This window comes from Acomys minous (genome assembly GCF_964271855.1).
Source record: "Acomys minous genome assembly, chromosome: 14".
Taxonomy (NCBI): Eukaryota; Metazoa; Chordata; class Mammalia; order Rodentia; family Muridae; genus Acomys; species Acomys minous.
The window spans coordinates 95,782,680-95,801,499 of record NC_140496.1 but is presented as its reverse complement, the minus strand read 5'-3'; the positions used below and the strand labels follow the sequence as shown (position 1 = coordinate 95,801,499).

General features: G+C 38.9%; 1 protein-coding gene across 2 annotated transcripts in view; it reads right to left on the bottom strand.

The window, feature by feature from the left end:
- UNC5C (unc-5 netrin receptor C) overlaps positions 1 to 18,770 on the bottom strand; it is a 344,814-nt gene extending 326,044 nt beyond the window's left edge. Inside the window, exon 1 of one of the 2 annotated variants that reach the window (XM_084756065.1) lies at positions 18,055 to 18,770. In XM_084756065.1, the coding sequence (XP_084612191.1) occupies positions 18,055 to 18,178 (124 nt within the window). In that variant the 5' untranslated portion in view covers positions 18,179 to 18,770. The remainder of the gene's footprint in view (positions 1 to 18,054) is intronic. The other variant, XM_084756066.1, reaches the window with a different exon arrangement.
- Between the last annotated feature and the right edge of the window lie 50 nt (positions 18,771 to 18,820).

The following is an 18,820-nucleotide window of genomic DNA, read 5'->3' as shown; positions in this document are numbered from 1 at the left end:
CATAGTTTAGCACTCAACAATCTGAAGTTTAAGAAAAAAAAAAAAAACTCAAGTAATTAAAAATAAAGAGATATGTTACACATCGGAAAGTTATTATTTCCTCTCATTTTGTATCTACCCTCTTTTAGATAATTTTTTTAACCTCTTCTATATTTGGTATTTGCTTTGAACTAAACTCAGGCATTCAACAATGAAGATACATATTTTTTAGGTAGCATTATCCAAAGCATAACTTTTGTCAGCAATGTTAAGTTTATTTTAACTTAGCCACAGAGATCTTTATCTTTCACATTTTTGAGGGCTAGTCTGTCCTGGCTGATTGCCAGAATAAATTTTACATGTTCTGTTTAAGTAGGGCAAGATCTTGACATAGAACTACTGTGGAAGCTAAAGGTATGCCTGGAAAATGTAGTGAAGGACTGCATTCCCCAGTTGTTTTCATAGTGATAAATATAATACTCTATCAGGCAGTAAAATGATTGCCCACTAAGGATGCACTGGATGCATCATAGAATGGAGCTAAATAGACTTACCATCATGCATTTCTCTACTATAAGGTCTTCTCTCCCCACCCCCAAGATTCCCAGGGCACAGAAACAACCTGAGTGTACCCTTATTTGAAAGGGGTAGTGAGGGGGAAAGGGAGAGGCAAGAGGGAGAGGGGAAAGAAAAAAATATTCCATATAAAAACTCACTCCACTTTATCATGGAAAAACATAAAAGACTTCAGAGAGAAAATTCTAATAAAACAGACATCCCAATATGATACAAACACACAAATAACAACACAGCACAGCACTGAAGCCATTACCATTGATTCTATTTTGAAACACTGAACTATATTGCTGAATTAAAATACCGCACTAAGCACAATTCTTTAAAAGGAATTACTACCAAAGCGACAGTCTTTTCTGTAAGTTAATTACATGATTTGTTGCATACACTTTACTATATGACTTATAACTCTTTTAAGCACCTCTAAAGATAATTGTTTCTTTCTTTTAGAAAAAGTTAAAATATGTTAGCACAGTAGGGCGCAGCAACCAACAAAAGATTCAGGCTATACATGGTCATGAAGCCAAGAGTTGGTGTCTTTGAAGTCATGAAAATTACTCTGTAAATGGAAACTAATTTCCACTCAATTTTTCAAATGGCCCTTAATAACACAAAGATCAAAACAGTTTTATATCACAAATAAACATTTTAAGAACCAAAAAGTTTGGTGTTTAATCACTCCTTCTCTAAAACCAGTATTCATCTCTTCTTTAAACATCTTCTCTTCAACATTTAGGTGTACAGGGGGAAGATGTTAACTTCCATTAAAGAGTTTATTACATTTTTTTCTTTGTCTACAAAGAAGTATTCTTTTAATACTGCTCTCAAGTCTTTTTCTAACCCCCCCCCCTCCCTTTTTAACTTTAAATGCCTTTGAGTCTAAATTGTCTTTGCTGAAGTAGCATTTGCCTCTTTGACCATCTCTTTGGGACTCCATTATGGGCACCTGCTGTTGATAATTACAGGTCTGTCTCCCTGCCACTTCCTCTGCTCTATGCCAAGGCAAGCTTCAGACTGCCTGATTACAAGCAGCACCAGTTAAAGATCCCCACATAGATCTCCATGGTCATTATACAGGGCAAGTTGGGGCTGTGTTTACTGTAGTCTTAAAGAGCTACTCCTTGTTAGAATTTTCTCTTTGCTAGCTGTGTAGTATAATCTAGTCCCTATAAGAGCTTTTTAAGTCAATAATGGTTTGTTTAACCATTTTGCAAATCAAAATATCTGCCTTAAGAATAGCAGGCCACAATCACATTGAAAATATCTTCAGACAATAGCCAGCTACAGGACAGTGATTATGCGTGATACAAATGTATTATTTTTCCTGACTCTGTGCCAATAGGCCTTCACAGGAGAGCCACCCTTTACCAGACAGTTCACACTCTCACATACTGCCAGGGTGAGAAATAAGAAATAACCACTAGATCAATAAATAATGGAAAAAATAATTCAATAAAAAAACCAGAAGTTTAACTAATTGGAAATTCAGGTTTTACTATCAGTATCAACAAGTGCACAGCTGGGAAAAGTCTCTGGTGATCCTGGAGGACTTCTGACTTGTAGATCTCCACAGCTCCCTGTTCTCTTTTGCAGTAGACTGACCAGGCCAGTGAGAGTGCACACGTCTTCAGAGTGCTTGTACAGAATTATCTGAGGCTTATTTGTTTCGTATACCCCAGAGTCAAAGTTCTTCATCACTACAAAGCCATGAGCCAGTGGGAACAGATTTCAGGGGTGAAGGAAACTGACCATTGGGTTAGACTATTAGTTTTCTGAGACTGTGGTATAATATCTGTGATAACCGACCAAAAATAAGAAAACTCATTTTCACTATTGTTCCCACGATTTCAGTCTGTGGCCCTTTGGCCATGCTGCTCTTTTGGGGTCTTTGACGAGGCAATATATGGTCATTGGAAACGCAGAGTTGGGGCAAACATGCTTTCCCTGTGATGACCAGAAAGGAGAGAGTGAGCAAAGGAGAAAACAGAATTCCAATAACACATGACCAGTAACCCAATAACCTCACTTCCTCCAATTAGATCCTTTCTCTTAAACATTCTATCACTTCCCAATACTAATACTGGCTGGGGATCTGCCCACCATATCTGGGCACTTGAGATCTCCACTAAAAACAGTCCTAATGGATGGTGGATGCTTACTCCTTGGTCCATCTGGGTTCCAATCTAGAGCCCAGCACCCACCTCACTTGATCCCGGACCTCTTAAATCAAGATACAAGGGAGAGATGCCAATTCTACTATGGTGGAGTGCCACAAAAAGCCAAAGTCTGTTATTTATGCAAAAACCATAAATTCATTCAGGACCATTCAAACATTGGATGTCACATATTAGCCTTGTGTCAAATAATAATACATCATGTGCTGAAGACAACAGGACAGTTAGGCGCTGTGCTGACAGGTAGCTGGGAACACACAATGGGCAGAGCAATCCAGGTGGGTATGAGAGGCCCTTTTACAAACGAGTGAGCTAAGACTGAAATGAACAGTGGAAGTGAGGGTACCCAGGAGGAAGGGATGGGGCATGAGAGAGCAACGTCCAATGAAAGAGGAAAAGAGAAGAGTGGTTTTAAGCAGCTTTCTACAAAGGCTTGCGGGGAGGGCTGCCCTATAGGGACTGTACCAGAATAATAAATCCATAATCTGAAGCTGGTTCCTGGTGCAGTGAGACTATTACCACAGAAAGGTTTTTAGTTCAGTAGGACTAAACACAAATAATCCTGCAAGCCATGTGAAATTTAGAACTTCCAGATAGGCAGGAGTCTGGAGAGAAGGAGCTCTGCAGATGGCATTACATTTACCTGACTTCACTTTGCAGGCCCAAGGGGAGTGGAGAAGTAACATGTGCCACTTCAGTGCGGTGAATATATGTGACCATATTTAGGGAAGATGTGTCTTTCATAATACAACACCATTAAATGCATAAGGATATTTAAATTTTTGCTAGCATATAACTACATGAGACTGTAAGAAAGAACTGATGGTTTCAATAGCTTGGATTTCTGGGTGGCTCAACTACCACTTCAACAAAATACCAGTAAGTCATGTATTCTGGGGGGAAAATAGGTAATGTTTACACCAATTTAAAAAATAAAACAAAAGTCTTTGGCAACTGCATACCAACAGTCTGTAAGACAGCTTTAGTGTTTAAAACACCAACATTGAGAAGCTTGATTTTACTTTAATAAAACAGCATAGGTATGTACTAGAAGGAATCAAAAGCACAGGCTCATCACCTGGTCACTGTGCTTTTTACTCCTGAAAATCTTCCAAAAACTTACTAAAAGCTAACTGTTATATACCATGATAAATCTCAAATAAACAGCCAATCGATCATCAAAAACATTCCAGATTGCTTCTGTTGGCTTCTGTTCTGTTATGAAGAGAAGAGGTTTAAAATTATGTAGAGAAGACACTACACTGCTGATTCTAGAGTTCCTGTTAACTTTTTTTTTTTAAGTGCATGTTTCTTAGGACAGCACTTAGGAAATGGGGGAGGTTAAAAATAAATGGACATTAAATCCTGTGTTTGTATAAAGCAAACTGCAAACAGATCTCCACCTCCTAAGAGTGTCATTCTGATGTGGTGAATGACAGATCCTTGTTTCCTTATTCATTTAATCCATCTCTGTCATTCTGATTGCTGGAAAGCCCAGAACGGCAGTAATTTGGGGGGTGCCCTTTGGTTATGCATTTTCTATCAAGTGTACATATTTTGAAAAAATATATTTTTTCTTGTCTAAACATTAAAATGAAGCATTTCAAATGACATAAAACAAAAGAACAAAAGGATTAGCAGTGTCACTGCAAATCATGAACTATAAGGCTGAATGTTCTTTGTAGTTGGGAAATTCCTTTTGTGCCAATATTCTTCTCAAAATACAGTCATTATTAAGCCAACCATAGTTTTTTCCTTTATAACTACACACTGGAAAAGTTTGTTTTTCAAACAGAACTATAATCTTTGTAAATTTTTTTTTATTCTTATGGAACAGAAGTTGACGTGGCTGCCTCTGAGAAACTAGAAAGCTACACTGGCCTCTCCTTAGATCCATGTAAAATATTAATTACATGAAGTACATACATGGCCAGTCCTACTGTATGCACAGATACTTTTTTCCCCACTCTATGTGCACATATATTGAGCAGTTTGGCATCTAATTAATTTCTTTTTCATTATGGCTTTTATGATAATATGTACCCTGAACATATGAAGAACTCTGGCCTTGCTTTGAAATTTTAGTTTAATTAATTTTTGCTTTTATACTAGGTTCAGTACATGCTTTGTAATGTTAAAACTTTTGACATAATGAAAAAGGTTAATTGTTTCAATTCCTTTAGAAGGAGTTTAAATATTAGTCAAAATATAGAGTTCTATAATTATTTTTCTTACTCTTTAACCTCCACTTTTACAAACACAGCAATATATAGTTTAAAAAGAATAAACGGGTATTTTCACCTAAAGTTATCAAGTACAACTTTTGTTGAAATATATTTTAGATTCAGAACTCAGCATTAAAAAGATAAATTTGTTCTTAAACACATAATGAAGCAATTTTTTTTACTTTCCAAAGTATTTTCATGTACAAATATTCCAATTTGTTATAAAATATGACTTTTAAATGTGCCAATTTCTTTTTAACAAATGTATTGCTGATAGCACACTTTTGTTGGTCCATAAGCTGTTCTTCCATTTGATATTAATCCCGACTGAAGACAGTCCTCTCTCTCTTGTGATAGAATTTTAGCAATGCCAAATAAAGCCTGTTCCATTGTGTAGACATTTATGATAAGAATGAAATATTATCAGCAATGGCAAAGGCTGAAGGGTATTGAGTGTTTGCCTAGTGCCAAGAAGTGTCCTCCACTCTTCACGTCTTACTTCCCCATTCCTCCTTACAGTTTTATGACATCAATAAAACAATTATTCTTATCTTTTACTCCCAAAGTAAAGCAAAATATGGATTTTTATACTTGCATGCAATTTCCAGACACAAAGTTCAATGCACTTTACTCATCTTTGCCAAGGGACTCACAGACAGACTGGCAGTATTTGCAGTACCAGTTGTCACATGATACTTATTGTTCATATACATGAATAATTTTTGGTTTATTTCATAGATTTCTTTACTTAGAAAATTATCAGATTCAAATACACAGATGCAGGCACACATTCACAGGTGTACACACAGGCAAAGAGTATCTTTTTAATTTCCTGGAAGTCAAGGAAAGAAAATTAGAGACCAATAGGCTGGAGAGATGGCTCAGAGGTTAAGAGCACTGACTGCTCTTCCAAAGGTCCTGAGTTCAATTCCCAGCAACCACATGGTGGCTCACAACCATCCAAAGTGAGATCTAGTGCCCTCTTCTGGCATGCAGGCACACGTACAGGCAGAATACTGTATAAATAATACATAATAAATAAATAATAAAAGAAAATTAGAGACCAAAGGAGGGGAGGAGGGAAGGAAAACATGAGAGGCAGAGGGAGGGGAGGGGGAGGGGAGGGGAGAGGGAGGGGGAAGGAAAGAGAGTCAGAGAGGGAAGGGGATGGCGAGAGGGAGGGGGAGAAAGAAAGAGTTACATAAATGCAGACATGACAAATCTCAGAGTGGACATCAACTATTTTAAAGAACAGTTTTGCAAGCATAAACAAATACATTCAAGAAGAAATGTGTTTACTCCATTTAAAAAAATGTAGTTCATACCAAGAGGAGAATGTACTTTTAAAACTGTCAAGGAAAGTAACAGTGTACTACACAGCAGGGAATTATTTTCCTAAAAACTGTTCTAAACTAATGTAATAACTGTCCTATTTTAATCAATCTAGAATCATCTTATTATATTTCAACATAATTCAATTTTATAATACAAGTTTATAGATGGGTACACATTTATTATGCAGCTAAATACAATGACATTCTCTTTTCATTTCACAATAGAATTAAACTTCATGCATTACAATAGGAAAAAAATGTATGGAAGTAGCCATTTTAAAAGATGTTTTAGTCTTAAAAATAGGTTGGAAATTAAAAATCACAGTCCACTCTGTTGGACGGAGGCAGGCTACCATCTGTTATTAATGTCTGAGTTACATACTAGAGACAAGATTATTCACCAAGGCCCTCATATAATATGTCAGTAAATGGGATTTTGGTTAGTAATTTAATTATATAAACTTCGACCATGTAAGCTCACAATTCATTCAAAATGAACATTTGCAGTGGCCTGAAATGAATTAAAACAGTTAATGATACTAAAGAGGACTTGATTTTATTAAGACTCTTGTGTATAAGAATCTATTCACACAAAAGGGAAATCTTTGCTATGGCTAAAGAGTAAGGCTTTTCTTTTTTGTTATTATTCTTTTCAAGAAATATAGGGTTACGTAAGGATTTACTTTTTATTATGTAAAAAATTATACTTACTTAATTTCAAAGAACAAATAAGTAAAATATGTGGCCTTTATAGTCAGAGAAGAGAACTCAGGACTCTGAAGGCAAGAGCATAGAACCCAAGGGGACACTGCGCAGATGCTTGGGGAGCATGTACACTTGGGACTGTGGTCATGTGCTGACTTGGGCTCCGCCCTCCTGACTTGGGCAGGATTTTGCTAATGTCCTGATAATAGGGCAGGGGGAGGTGGATGTGGGGGTCTCCTAGTACTTCAGAGCAGCATGAGCAGGACAGCTGCTGATTAATTACCATCCAGTTCTCAACTCACACATCAGATGACTGAGCAGCCCTGTTCAGCACCACAATGGTTTCACAGTTACAGAACACTGGCTTAGAGAATACTTTCAGATGATTACAAGAGATTCGCAGATTCCATAACAATTGGCAGTATCCTTTTTTTTTTTTTAATTTCAGGTGACTAAAATGTCCATTAGAAAATTTTCTAAATGTGAAAAATAGGTTTAAGAAGTGGGTATGGAAGCTACTATGAGCATTTCAACCTTCACTTTCATTGCAGATAGCATATACATATTACATAGCTTTGAAAATATTACCCCAGACATCATTTATAAATATTAAAAAGTGTTAAATTAGACCTGTGCTTTCCTTGTTCCCTTTCCAGATGCTGGCTCTCCTTCCCACTCATACCACAACTGTCTATGTTTCCTGCAGTTTCAAAGTACAGGGAAAAATAAACATTGTAGCTAATAGAGGAAGAAAAAAATCCCTTCCCTTTAAATGAACTTCTCAAGGCATCATATGTGAATGCAGACTCCTATGGCAACAACTCCTTTACAATGTCAGCTTAAACTACTCCAGATGATTTCTTTCAAAGCCTCCCTTTTAAGGCCATCACTGCCACCTATTATCTTCCTGTTATATAGACTGCTACTTTTGTTTCATCACAAATCTTTGCCTGTTTCGTAGCAGCCTGCTACTACTATCAGATGGCGTTTGTTTTACTTAATGTACATAGTTTTAGAAAAAAAAAACCTATACAACTGCTATTACTGCATTCTATGAAAACATGCCAGCATACATTTAGCTGACACGGCATCAGCTGGTATTTAAACTGGGCTTAGCTAATGGACTTTTAATGTCAGCGGGGTTATGTGCAGTTACTGGCTATTAGCAGAAATGGTTCCTTTCTATAAAAATCACTTTTCCTCAAGTGTGTTGTTTGAACATTCCTTTCCCTAATTTAGTGACTGTCACTGAATGCTAAATAAACCGAAGGACTCTGGAGTCGCTGTTATCTTTAAAAACCTCTTTTTAACTTTGCAATTCAGCATTAAACAGGCAACCTTTCCCATTAACTTTCAGACTTGTAATCACAAAACTTTGTGAGGAATTATATTTAACTTGTCATTTTTCACAGTGTACTTTATATATTTCTATGAGAACCCTTTGTCAATCATGGCTGAAGGCATGTCTAATATGGCTATCTGAATCCTCAAATTTGTGTACTTTTAACATCTCAGTTCAAAACTGCCAAAAATTTGAAAATGTATATATGTTAATAGCTTCTACCAAATGACATTTGACTGTGTCTATAGATATTTATTATTGTACTTAATATAAGCAAGAAACATATTATTGCCATATCCTGAATGAAAATCTGGATAGTCTTCTACACAAGTAACTTTTTTTTTGCCTTTTTAAGTAAAATATTGGATATTTTGATAACACTAGAAATAAAGCCACTAATATGGCATCTGTGGGAAACCAAGAAGATTTATCACAATCCCAATTTTTCTCAAGAAGAAAACAGACTATCCCTGGATTCTGAGCAGGAAAGAAGACCCCAGCTGCCTCCAGTGGGACCATGTATAAGACCACTTTACAGGTGACACTTCCAAAGCACTGTTGACTTTCTTAGAGAAGTCAAAAACTTTCAGGAACATGTGTAAAATATGTTCTCCCTGCATGCTTGCAAGTGGATATTTTACTGAGCATAAACATTCATCTTAAGTCAGAGAATGAGAGCTCACCATAAGACTATGTGGGAAAAAGACAGGAGTTTGTCACAGGTCATAGAGAGGAGACATCACTTGGCAATAGGAGACAACCTGTTTCTATGATGAGACAGCCTGTGCGCCACACAATGAAATAGCTTAGCAACTTGCCAAGACAACTTTTGCAGAAAAGTGGGATGTAACTTTTTTATTAAGAAATACGTGATTAAATCAGAATTGCCAGTTTATAATCACCTTCATGAATGAGTTTTATAAGTAAAAGTAAAACTTTCATTTGATAGGTTCCATTCTTTAGGGTAATTGCCAAGTCCGTTTAAAAACAAATGTTTTTTTTCTAAGACATCAAAACATGTTACAATGCACATTCATATTGTTTTATACACACATTCATGGGAAATTATCAAACTGAATTTATCTACTTTTAAAATTATTAATTTCATTAAAACTGCTGTGAGAAATTATTCTCTAGAAAAAATTACAGTTATTTAATTTAGTAAAAAATAACATGCAAATCTTTCATGTGGTTTATAATAAATTCACTAACATGATTCCTTCCCCCTTTGCAACTGGGAAGACACACCTACAGCTAATACTTTTCCTAGCCATCTTTCTACTTTTCTTAATCATGTTATTGCAAATAAATGGTAACTATTTCAATGTAGTCCTTTCATTATTTTATAGATAGATAGATATGTGTAGTAGTGCCATTAAAAAAAGAAAACACTTCGTTCATCCAGTATACCTGGAGAGGCAGAAAGTGATGACATTCTCTAAATGCACTATAATTCTATTAAGTCAGCTCCACTTTAGCAAATTCTTTTTTTCAGGACAATTGTCCCTAAGTATTCCCACATAATTTGGACATAATGCTATCGGATTTCTTCCAAGCAGGTGAGCCACGGGAAACAACAGAGTATTGTTGTCTATGATGGCAATGTTTAACAAGGCAGCTCAAGATTAAGTAACACATTTCCTAAAGATCACTGGTGGGTCCCTGCCATAGCACTCATCAGTCAAGCACATCCTGCCCAAAGAAGTACACAAAAGATCAAGATATAACTTCTTAACAAACACAGCCTTTGAAAATACTCTGGAAATCCATTTCCTATGTCAGTTCAAGTAAGACAACTAAGACATGATTTATATAAAAGTTTTATGTCATAACTTCTTCAATATTATGAGAGAAATCCATCTTAGGTCTCTATTTTAGACAGAACTAATAATGAATCATAAAGACAAAAACAAAAACAAAACAACAACTAAACATTCGTTTCCCCTCCATTCCTGACAGCAACCACAGAAATGAGTCTCTGTTTTCCAAGGCAAAAGCCCTGTGGGTGAGGGGCAAGTGTCAGCTTCCCCCATCCCTGTGCTGAGTGCCCATGCCAATTTTAAGTTACAGTCTCTCATCATCTTATAAAAAGATCCAGAGTAAAGGCCGAAGATTGCCAAAGAAAATGAGAGGCAATATAATTACTGTTTTATTTAGAATGATTTCAGCATTGCTACTTGCTAAACTTGAGTCTTTCCACTGGGTGGCCACAATGTGTACATTCTCAAAGTCTTCACTCAAAGGACATACAACATATCATTTTTCTTTTGACCTAATGCCAAACAGAGTAAACATATATGGAATACCCATAATCTTCAAAGTTTAGTTACTAGAATTTACTCGTCTTTGCTGTCTTCAAGTTTTTTTTTGGGGGGGGGGGAGGGATAGTAATTTGTGGGTTGTTTAGCTTAGATCCAAGATAAGTCATATCACAAACCCCACAAAACAGGAACAGTTCTATGGTTGCTGACTATCACATTTAGCTTCTGTCAAGGAAATTGACCATCTGCTTAATTTTCAAAGGAGTTGTTCAAAGGACTTTTTTCAGCCCTTGTTATTCCAAAAATGATAGCATAATGATTTAGGATATTTAAGTACAAGTAACAAATTTGTAAATTTACATAGAATAGAGTTGTCCAAAACTCTTTCTTTAATTTTAAGCTTACACTTGATTTTTCTTTGCCAATGATTAGAAATGTTATTACATCACGCAGGCTAACTAACATATTGTACAAAACTTCTCTTGTCTGAGAGAATGTGTCTTCTGAATTAATTGTATATAATCTTTTCACAATGTGTAAGTTTCTATCTTTTATATTATTCTTTTTTATAGTACTTTTATAATTTCTACACCCACCTACATATTAATGAGCTGGAAGAAACAAAAGTCTACATTTATCTTCCGCAACATACTTGAATTAATAAGGAGACTACAAATACATTTTAATATGTAAACACCAACTTATTTTTTATTTAAAATCAACTTTCCTATATAGGGCTTTTCTTTTAAATAGGGAAAAAATAGAACACAATCAATTATAGTTAAGTTCAAGAAGTCTACAATTAAATAATCAATTAAGAAATTGATTAAATATGAGAAATGTTAGTACTCATCAATAAACATGTTAAATGTGATGAAGGAGTTTCTGCTTAGCATCTGTATCTGGACAAAAAGATAGTATGTGTTCATCCTACAAGGCCTTTTTACTGCTCTCATAATTGCTGAAAAATGAAACTAGCCACAGGAGCCACATGACACAATGATTAATGAAGGTAAACCCGCCTATCCTCACAACATTTTAAAACAAATAAGGCTTGTAACTCTGGAGTTAAATTTGATTAATCAATATTGTATGTTAATAGGATTATGTTATCCTTATTATATGAATAAGAACTCCAACAGGCATGCCGATATGAGGAAGGTTCACCTTGTCTTCTTTCTCTTCCATGGGAAAATAAAACTCAGTGTGTTGCTTAATTAAAGGAGGATATTCCCCAAACATTGGAGTTTTCAGATGCTATGCTTCACTTTGCAATGCAAAGCACTTTTGAGTTACTGTTCATTGCTAATAAGAGATATACTGAGGTAAGGACAAAGATCTTCATGCTAGGCACTTTCAAAGCTGTAGCTTGCTTTCTACATTGTAACTTCAGTTTAATTGATGTCACAGGACTTTAGTACTATGTGGAGAAGGACAAATTTGTTTATGGTCCTAATTTCTAGCAATTCTTTTATAATCCTAGTGTCTTTCAAAACGTCATTGTATAATTCTGTTGGGGAAGTAATACTGGGAATGAGAGGAAGCCCACATTGCAAATACCTGTCAAAACTCTTCAATAAATTCTCAAGTTATAGCTTGATAGCTTCTAATATTTTCCTTACAAAGAGTGCAATTATTTGCAACATACCTTTTAGATTTTCATAAATGGGCATTTTGACATATACAAACTAGCAGAGAGGATAAACATACTCAATTCTTTGGATTCTATGAGTTTATAGAAATATTTACACAAAATAACGTTTATAAACTTCTGTAAATTTTAACATAGAAGTTCTCACAACAAGAGAATCTATAGGTTACAACTTAAAAAAAAAAAAGAATTACAAATGAGAATACAGTAGCATTTAAAATTACTCCGAAAAATGTCCTTCAAACAAGTAGCACAAAACCAATGCTGAGTTTCTACTAAAAATATCCTTGACCTGATGCTCTCTCTGGATAGATAAGGTCTCAGATTCATGGGATGCTTTACAAATACAAACAATAATAAAACAAGTTTGGTACTGGAACCAGAGTCCATTCATAGGTTCAAAAAGCTGTTGATTAAAAGAAGGAGACAGAGACAGTGATAAAATTGAGAGGTAAAGAGAGGAAGAGAGAAGGAAAGAGAACTGAGAGAAGATATGTAATTTGGGATTAAGTGCAGAATTTAATTATTGATAACTTAAACCAGAATGAGTATCTGAGAACTTTGCAGGAAAAATAAATGTTTGTCTTAACTGTAAGTAAAATAAACATAAAGGCCCCATGAAATCTTAGTTTTGTCTTAAAAGTTGGTCAGAAGCAACATAAAAAGATCAATGATATTTATTGTATATGTCATTATATTTATAAGCAATTAAATATTAAAATTCAAATAGTGTTTGACTAACTTTAAGTCCTGGAGCATTCCTCTCACTTTGTGTCAGTGTTTTGCAAAGTTGGAAGCCAGGAAGTGGTAATTTTATGTGAGCTACCTATTGCTCTAGTTGATTGACATACAGTAATTCAACTCTAGTATGACATATGGTATGTATTTTTTTCTCATTTTACATGTGAGGAAACTGAGATACTGAAAGGTTAAATAACTTAAACATGGTCACATGGCTAGGAGATGATTTGAGAATTATGAGGCATTTTGCTAACTAAAAGAGCAGGCACATAGTATTAACAGTTGTTAGCTTGTACCTGTCCAAACCCAGATAAATAGCCATTGACTAATAGAGGTGGGGCTACAGCTTCATGATATAGCATCACTTGCCTAGCATACTGTATACAGGTACCTAGATTCAATGCCCTGTACCAAAGTGGCAGAGTCATCTGAATATAACCAATACTTTTGAAATGCAAACTTAACTTCAAGAAAATCTTACTTCCAACCTGGGCATGGTGGTAGACAACTGTAATTCCAGTAATGTGATGGGGGTGGGGGCCAAAATTGGTAGGTCAAAAGATCATAGTCTGATGGGGTGGGGGTAGGGAGTGTGAATGAGAGTATATATCTGGACTGGTTCAACCCTCAAGGTTCTCTTTCCTACCATTTGCATCCAAATCATTACCATTAATCTTCTATATATAGAAATTTTGGAACTGTCTCCACTACCAGCATCACTCACAGTAGAATCCAGGCCTCCTTGACACAAGGAACATATCTGTACTCACTATTATAGCTTAGAAAGTTATATGCTGATAAGTTTGTCTTGAGGTCAAATACAGTTTATTCAAGTCTCAATCTGAGTCTAAGTCTCTAATAAATAGCACACAGAATGGGACTTGTTTGCTATGCAAAACCACTCCTAATACCCACTCTATCCAAATGACCTCAAAAGTGTAGTATGCAGGAAATGGGAACAGATTTGCTTTTAAGTTCCACAGATGCAAAGCTCAAGTAGAAAAGATCTAGGTTGAAATCTTCAAGGCTGGAGTCTAGGCTCAACTTCTTACCCACAGCATCTTCCAGAAATGGCTACAGCCTCCCTGTGCTAATGTTTCTTCTGAGAACGACTCCCTCTGCTGCCCCAGCAAATCCTGGCCTAAATAGAAAAGTGCTATCTGCAGTTAAGACCTAATGGAGCACACTCCCCTGTTCATGCTAATAGGAGAATATAGCACACATTACAGGAAAGTTATATTTAAGTCTTGACAATAACACTAAATAAACAAAGAGCTCTCATACCTTCCTTATCTTCTTAGGCGAAGTTGTTTAAAATATATTGATATGGATCCTGATGAGGATCTGTGCCCAGGGTATAAAGATAGATACTTCAAATGATCCTTCCCTGCTGAACCCTGATGTTTATTATGATGTAACAATTTCTCTGTTTTACTGAGAGTCTATCTTTGTTGTACAGGCTGGCTACATTCCTCATACCTAGGGTTCCTAAAGTGGGGGTCTTACGAGATATACACCACCACACTCTGCCATGATTCCTCATGTTTTAAAAGCAGGTGCTTGAAAAGTTTGTTCTCTGAAGGCGTTCTAATCATCCTGTAAGTTAGAAGGCACAGAACGACTTGCCTAACAAAAGCCAACTTGCCTATTTTCCCTTACTGTAAACCTCCAGTGTCCATACATGAATTTGTCCTTCCATCGAGGTACACATGAGAAAATATGGCAAACTGTGTTGCCATCAAAACCCACTACCAATTTGTAACTTACGAATAGGCATAAAGTCATGAAAGTACTCTTTCTTCCTCTGTGGAAAAAGGTGTGTTACTTGCTGTCTTAAAACACTATAAATTTATGCAATAGGAGAATTATCTCTGAATAGTCTTTAATAATTTTCTGGTCTGAATTTTGAAAGTGTTAGCACACATAACACTAGTCGGTAGCAGATAAGAGAGACATCATTATGGGTAAGGGTGACATAATAGGAGTAATAGGAGGCAAAAAATCATAAATACACAGAAGAGGCACAGACAGACAGGCATGCGTGCAGGTGCGAGAGCACGCGCGCGCACACACACACACACACACACACACACACACACACACACACACACACACACACACACACTCCCCTTGCCTTTCCTAGTAAAAATATTTCATTCTTCGAAGTCAGGAGCCCTGAAAATTCCCTGGGGTGAAGATTTCCCAGCTATCCTCAATGAAACAATTAGAGGGCAGGCCGAGAGGGGAAAGTTGTTGCCCACAGCTCAGAGAACTTCCCAAGGACCTGTTTAAAATGACTGCTGTCTGTCTTTAAACCACAGCTGAAGCTTGTTCACTCACAAATAACACTCCCTCTGTTCTTCTATCTGAAGCACTGTGTTTTGTTGTTTGTGGTTGTTTGTTTGTTTGTTTGTTTGTTTGTTTTCTCCCCTGGGCTGTTTTCCAATTATACATTTTCAAAAGCTTCTCATTTTCAAAGTACTGCTCCAACAGATGATAATCCTTCTTCACATGGTAAAGTACTCAATGAATGCCCCTGGTCTAATTGCGTATGTATTCCCATTCATAAATAGTCCACCAGGGTCATTAAAGCATCAGAACAGGCAAATGGTACCTTCAGGGTATGTGTGCGAGCTCTAGTGTAAAGTGAAGAGAAAGGAGACACTGGAGAAAATGGGGGCCTGCCTTCCAGACTATCCTACACTAAATGACTTCAGAATAAAGTGTTAACAGCAGGTCAGTAGTAAACAGGCCTGGCTAATGAGTAGCAGCCACAGGGACAGTAGCTGATAGCAGATTTTTTTGTGCTTTACACTTCCTTTGATGTCTCACAGACAACAGGAGAAGAGCTGGTGTTCTGGAACACGGAGGATAACAAAGATAAAAGTAAGAGTCCTGCATTTCAGACCACATGATTTGAAGAAAAAAAATTGTTATTCTCCCTCAACGAAAGTAAATGGAGAAAGACCACACCAAACTCCCTTACACACACACATACACACACACACACACACACACACACACACACACACAAACACACACCCTGCTGAACCTGCTTTTCTTTTTCTAAGATCATAATTAATCCTCAACCTTTGACTTGTCTGATGTAGGCGAAGAACGAGTGCAAGAGGCATTGAGTAGCTCCAGTTCTTTTCCTTTCAGCCTCTGCTCCCTTCTTTCAATATTAATCCACTTACAGCCCCCCGTTTGATTATCTCTATCGATCCTTCTCCTACCCAGTCTTTTTAATTTGGCTGTCGTAAGCTCTCCACAGGGATCCTGCCTCCTTTTGGCATGTTGGGGGACTTTTAACTTGCCCTTTTCCCAAATCATTCCCTTACCCTGCTTCTCACCCCCGATGGATTAGTCCTTTGTGCATTCAGTAACGCCAAGGGATTCCAGCAGGAGTCACACAGCTGATTCTAGAACTGGTCATCAGGTTCCTCACTTAGGCTTCCTAAGTTCCTCCTCCAAGCTTTCCTGGAGAGTGTCCTGTGAACTTCTGACCAACGTCAAGACATGTAGGCTTTCTAACACAGATTCCCTTGAGAATGGTGAGATGTGCTCTGGGGGTATGCATAAGAAATCCAGAGCTGACACACAAGGATGGGAGGCAGAAAGGAAGGAAAGATTTATGACCATGGCCACTTAGCAGTGTTGCAGGAAAAATTTACTCCTTGAGTAGCTATCACTGATTCACACTGTCTTGCTAATCATGTACCTCTCATGAGGACCAGACTTGCCTGACCTCTGGGCTGGCTGCTTCCACTTTTGTCATCCCCTCCCTGCCCCAGTGTCGTTGATTATAGGACATGTAGTCTACATTTAGGATATGCCAGTCTGTGAGCATTACTGAAGCAGTAGGGCTACTGCTTGCTCTCCCAAGCTCTCCAAATTCATAAAGAAGTGGAACAAGCCAGGTAGATGTGTGTGTGTGTGTGTGTGTGTGTGTGTGTGTGTGTGTGTGTGTGTGTGTGTGAAATTGTTGCCTCTCTCCAGGCAAAGCTTTATTACTTCCTGGCTTTATACATTAAATAAAAAAAATAAATACATTCATTTTTAAAAATGGGTGAGAAAGATCCAGGTGGGGACTGGGCTTGGATAAAAGATTAGCTACATAGGTGGCCAGAGAGACTCCAGAAAGGGCAATGTGTGTTCTTTCTCTGCCTTTCTCTTTTATCCACTTTCCAGACCTAAGGCTGGAAACTGGTGAAACTCAAGGAGTAAGAAGGGAGCTCCCAGGATGGCACTCAGTCTACGTGTCTCCCCTCTCCCCTTACACATCCCAACTCTAGACCACTGTCCTCCTACCTTGGCTTTGCTCGGGGGCTCCAAACATTTACTTCAAGGCTTATATACGTTAAAATGTCAGTTATAAATTGGTTAGCGGAGCCACTTCCTCTGGGGGGTCGCCCGTTTGGTTCGAACAGCTAGAATCTCCCACCTGAGCTGTAGGTTTGAAGTTTTTCAAGGGTCTCTTGGCGGGAGGGTGACACGAAGGGATTGTGAGCAGAGATGCAGGCGCACCAGGAGCCTGTCCTTTCTGGGAGAATTAAGCATCTCCATAGCTCCTCACCAGCAGTCTAGGGGCACCAGCGCCTCTGGGTCCTCGGTGGTAATGGGCATATTTTCTTAGCTGAGATGGGAGAAGATCCTACAAGACCAGCCAACGCACACCGCGGGGAGCTTCTGCACACTAGACTTATCGGGCGCATGTATGGCACACCACACCGTCATTATCCAAAGCCTCTGGAAACCTCCGTGTGTACAATATTCAACAACGTGAGCGTGTGGGGCTGAAAGTGCAAAAGACACTCTATACTCTCACAGGCGCAGAGGCAACTGCTACACTTACACACCCTGGGTCCATCCTTACCCATCATCTCAGGAACTAAGACTAGAAACCTGGTTTCTTAACTAGTTAGGAAAGTGGAATTTAAAGTGGTTTCCATTGAGGACAACCAGGCAGATAAGGAAGCTAGGCGTACGGAGGACAAGGAGAGGTAGAAAAGAGGGAAGGCAGAAGCAAAGAGGGAGGTGACCGCCTCGCCCTGCAGACCCCTTACCTTGAGCGGCCGAGCCAGTGCCGCTGGCGCTGAGCAGGGCCAGGGCAGGTAACACAAGCATCTGCAGCACGTATCCTAGTCCCAGTCCGCAGCGGGCCGCTGTCGCCCTCAGACCTTTCCTCATCGTCGGCAGAGGTGTGCGGGGAAGGGGAACGCCACCAGGAGACGCACAAACAGCAGAAAGCCCCGCCGGGCAGGAGGCTGAATCCGGCCACCGCCAGGCAGTCCAGAGAAATAACAGCAACACGAGAGCCACACTCCACTTTCTCCAAGGGCAGGGGCCAAAGGGGGTGGAGAGGAGCCTCCGAGGAGGAGTTTGAAGGTCCCTCGTCCACTGCGCCTAGCCACTGACGTCTCCCTCCTGCGAGTGCTCTGCCCCCACTCGGGAAGTGCAGGGAGGCGCAGCGCGGCCACCACGGGCGCTCCCGCAGCTACACCGCCAACCTAGCGGGCGCTGCTCTCGGGTCCCCGCGCCCGCGGGGATCGCCCAAGCGCCGGGGAGGGGAGATGGCAAGAGTGGGAGGAGAGGCGCGCCGGCGAGGCGCTCAGGGTTCAGATCCTTGTGCTACTGTGCAGGAGAGAGAGACGCCCAGCTACCGCTCGTCCGCCGACGGTCCAGCGACAGTCCCCTCCTGGAGTGGGGCGAGCGGGGGGTCCTGGGAGGCGCTTGCAGAGGAGGCGTGGAGGGCGCGGCCCCACTCCGCGCGGGAGGAAGCGACTGCGGGAGCGCGCTCGCCCGCCTTATGTAAGCGAGGACGGAGCGAGA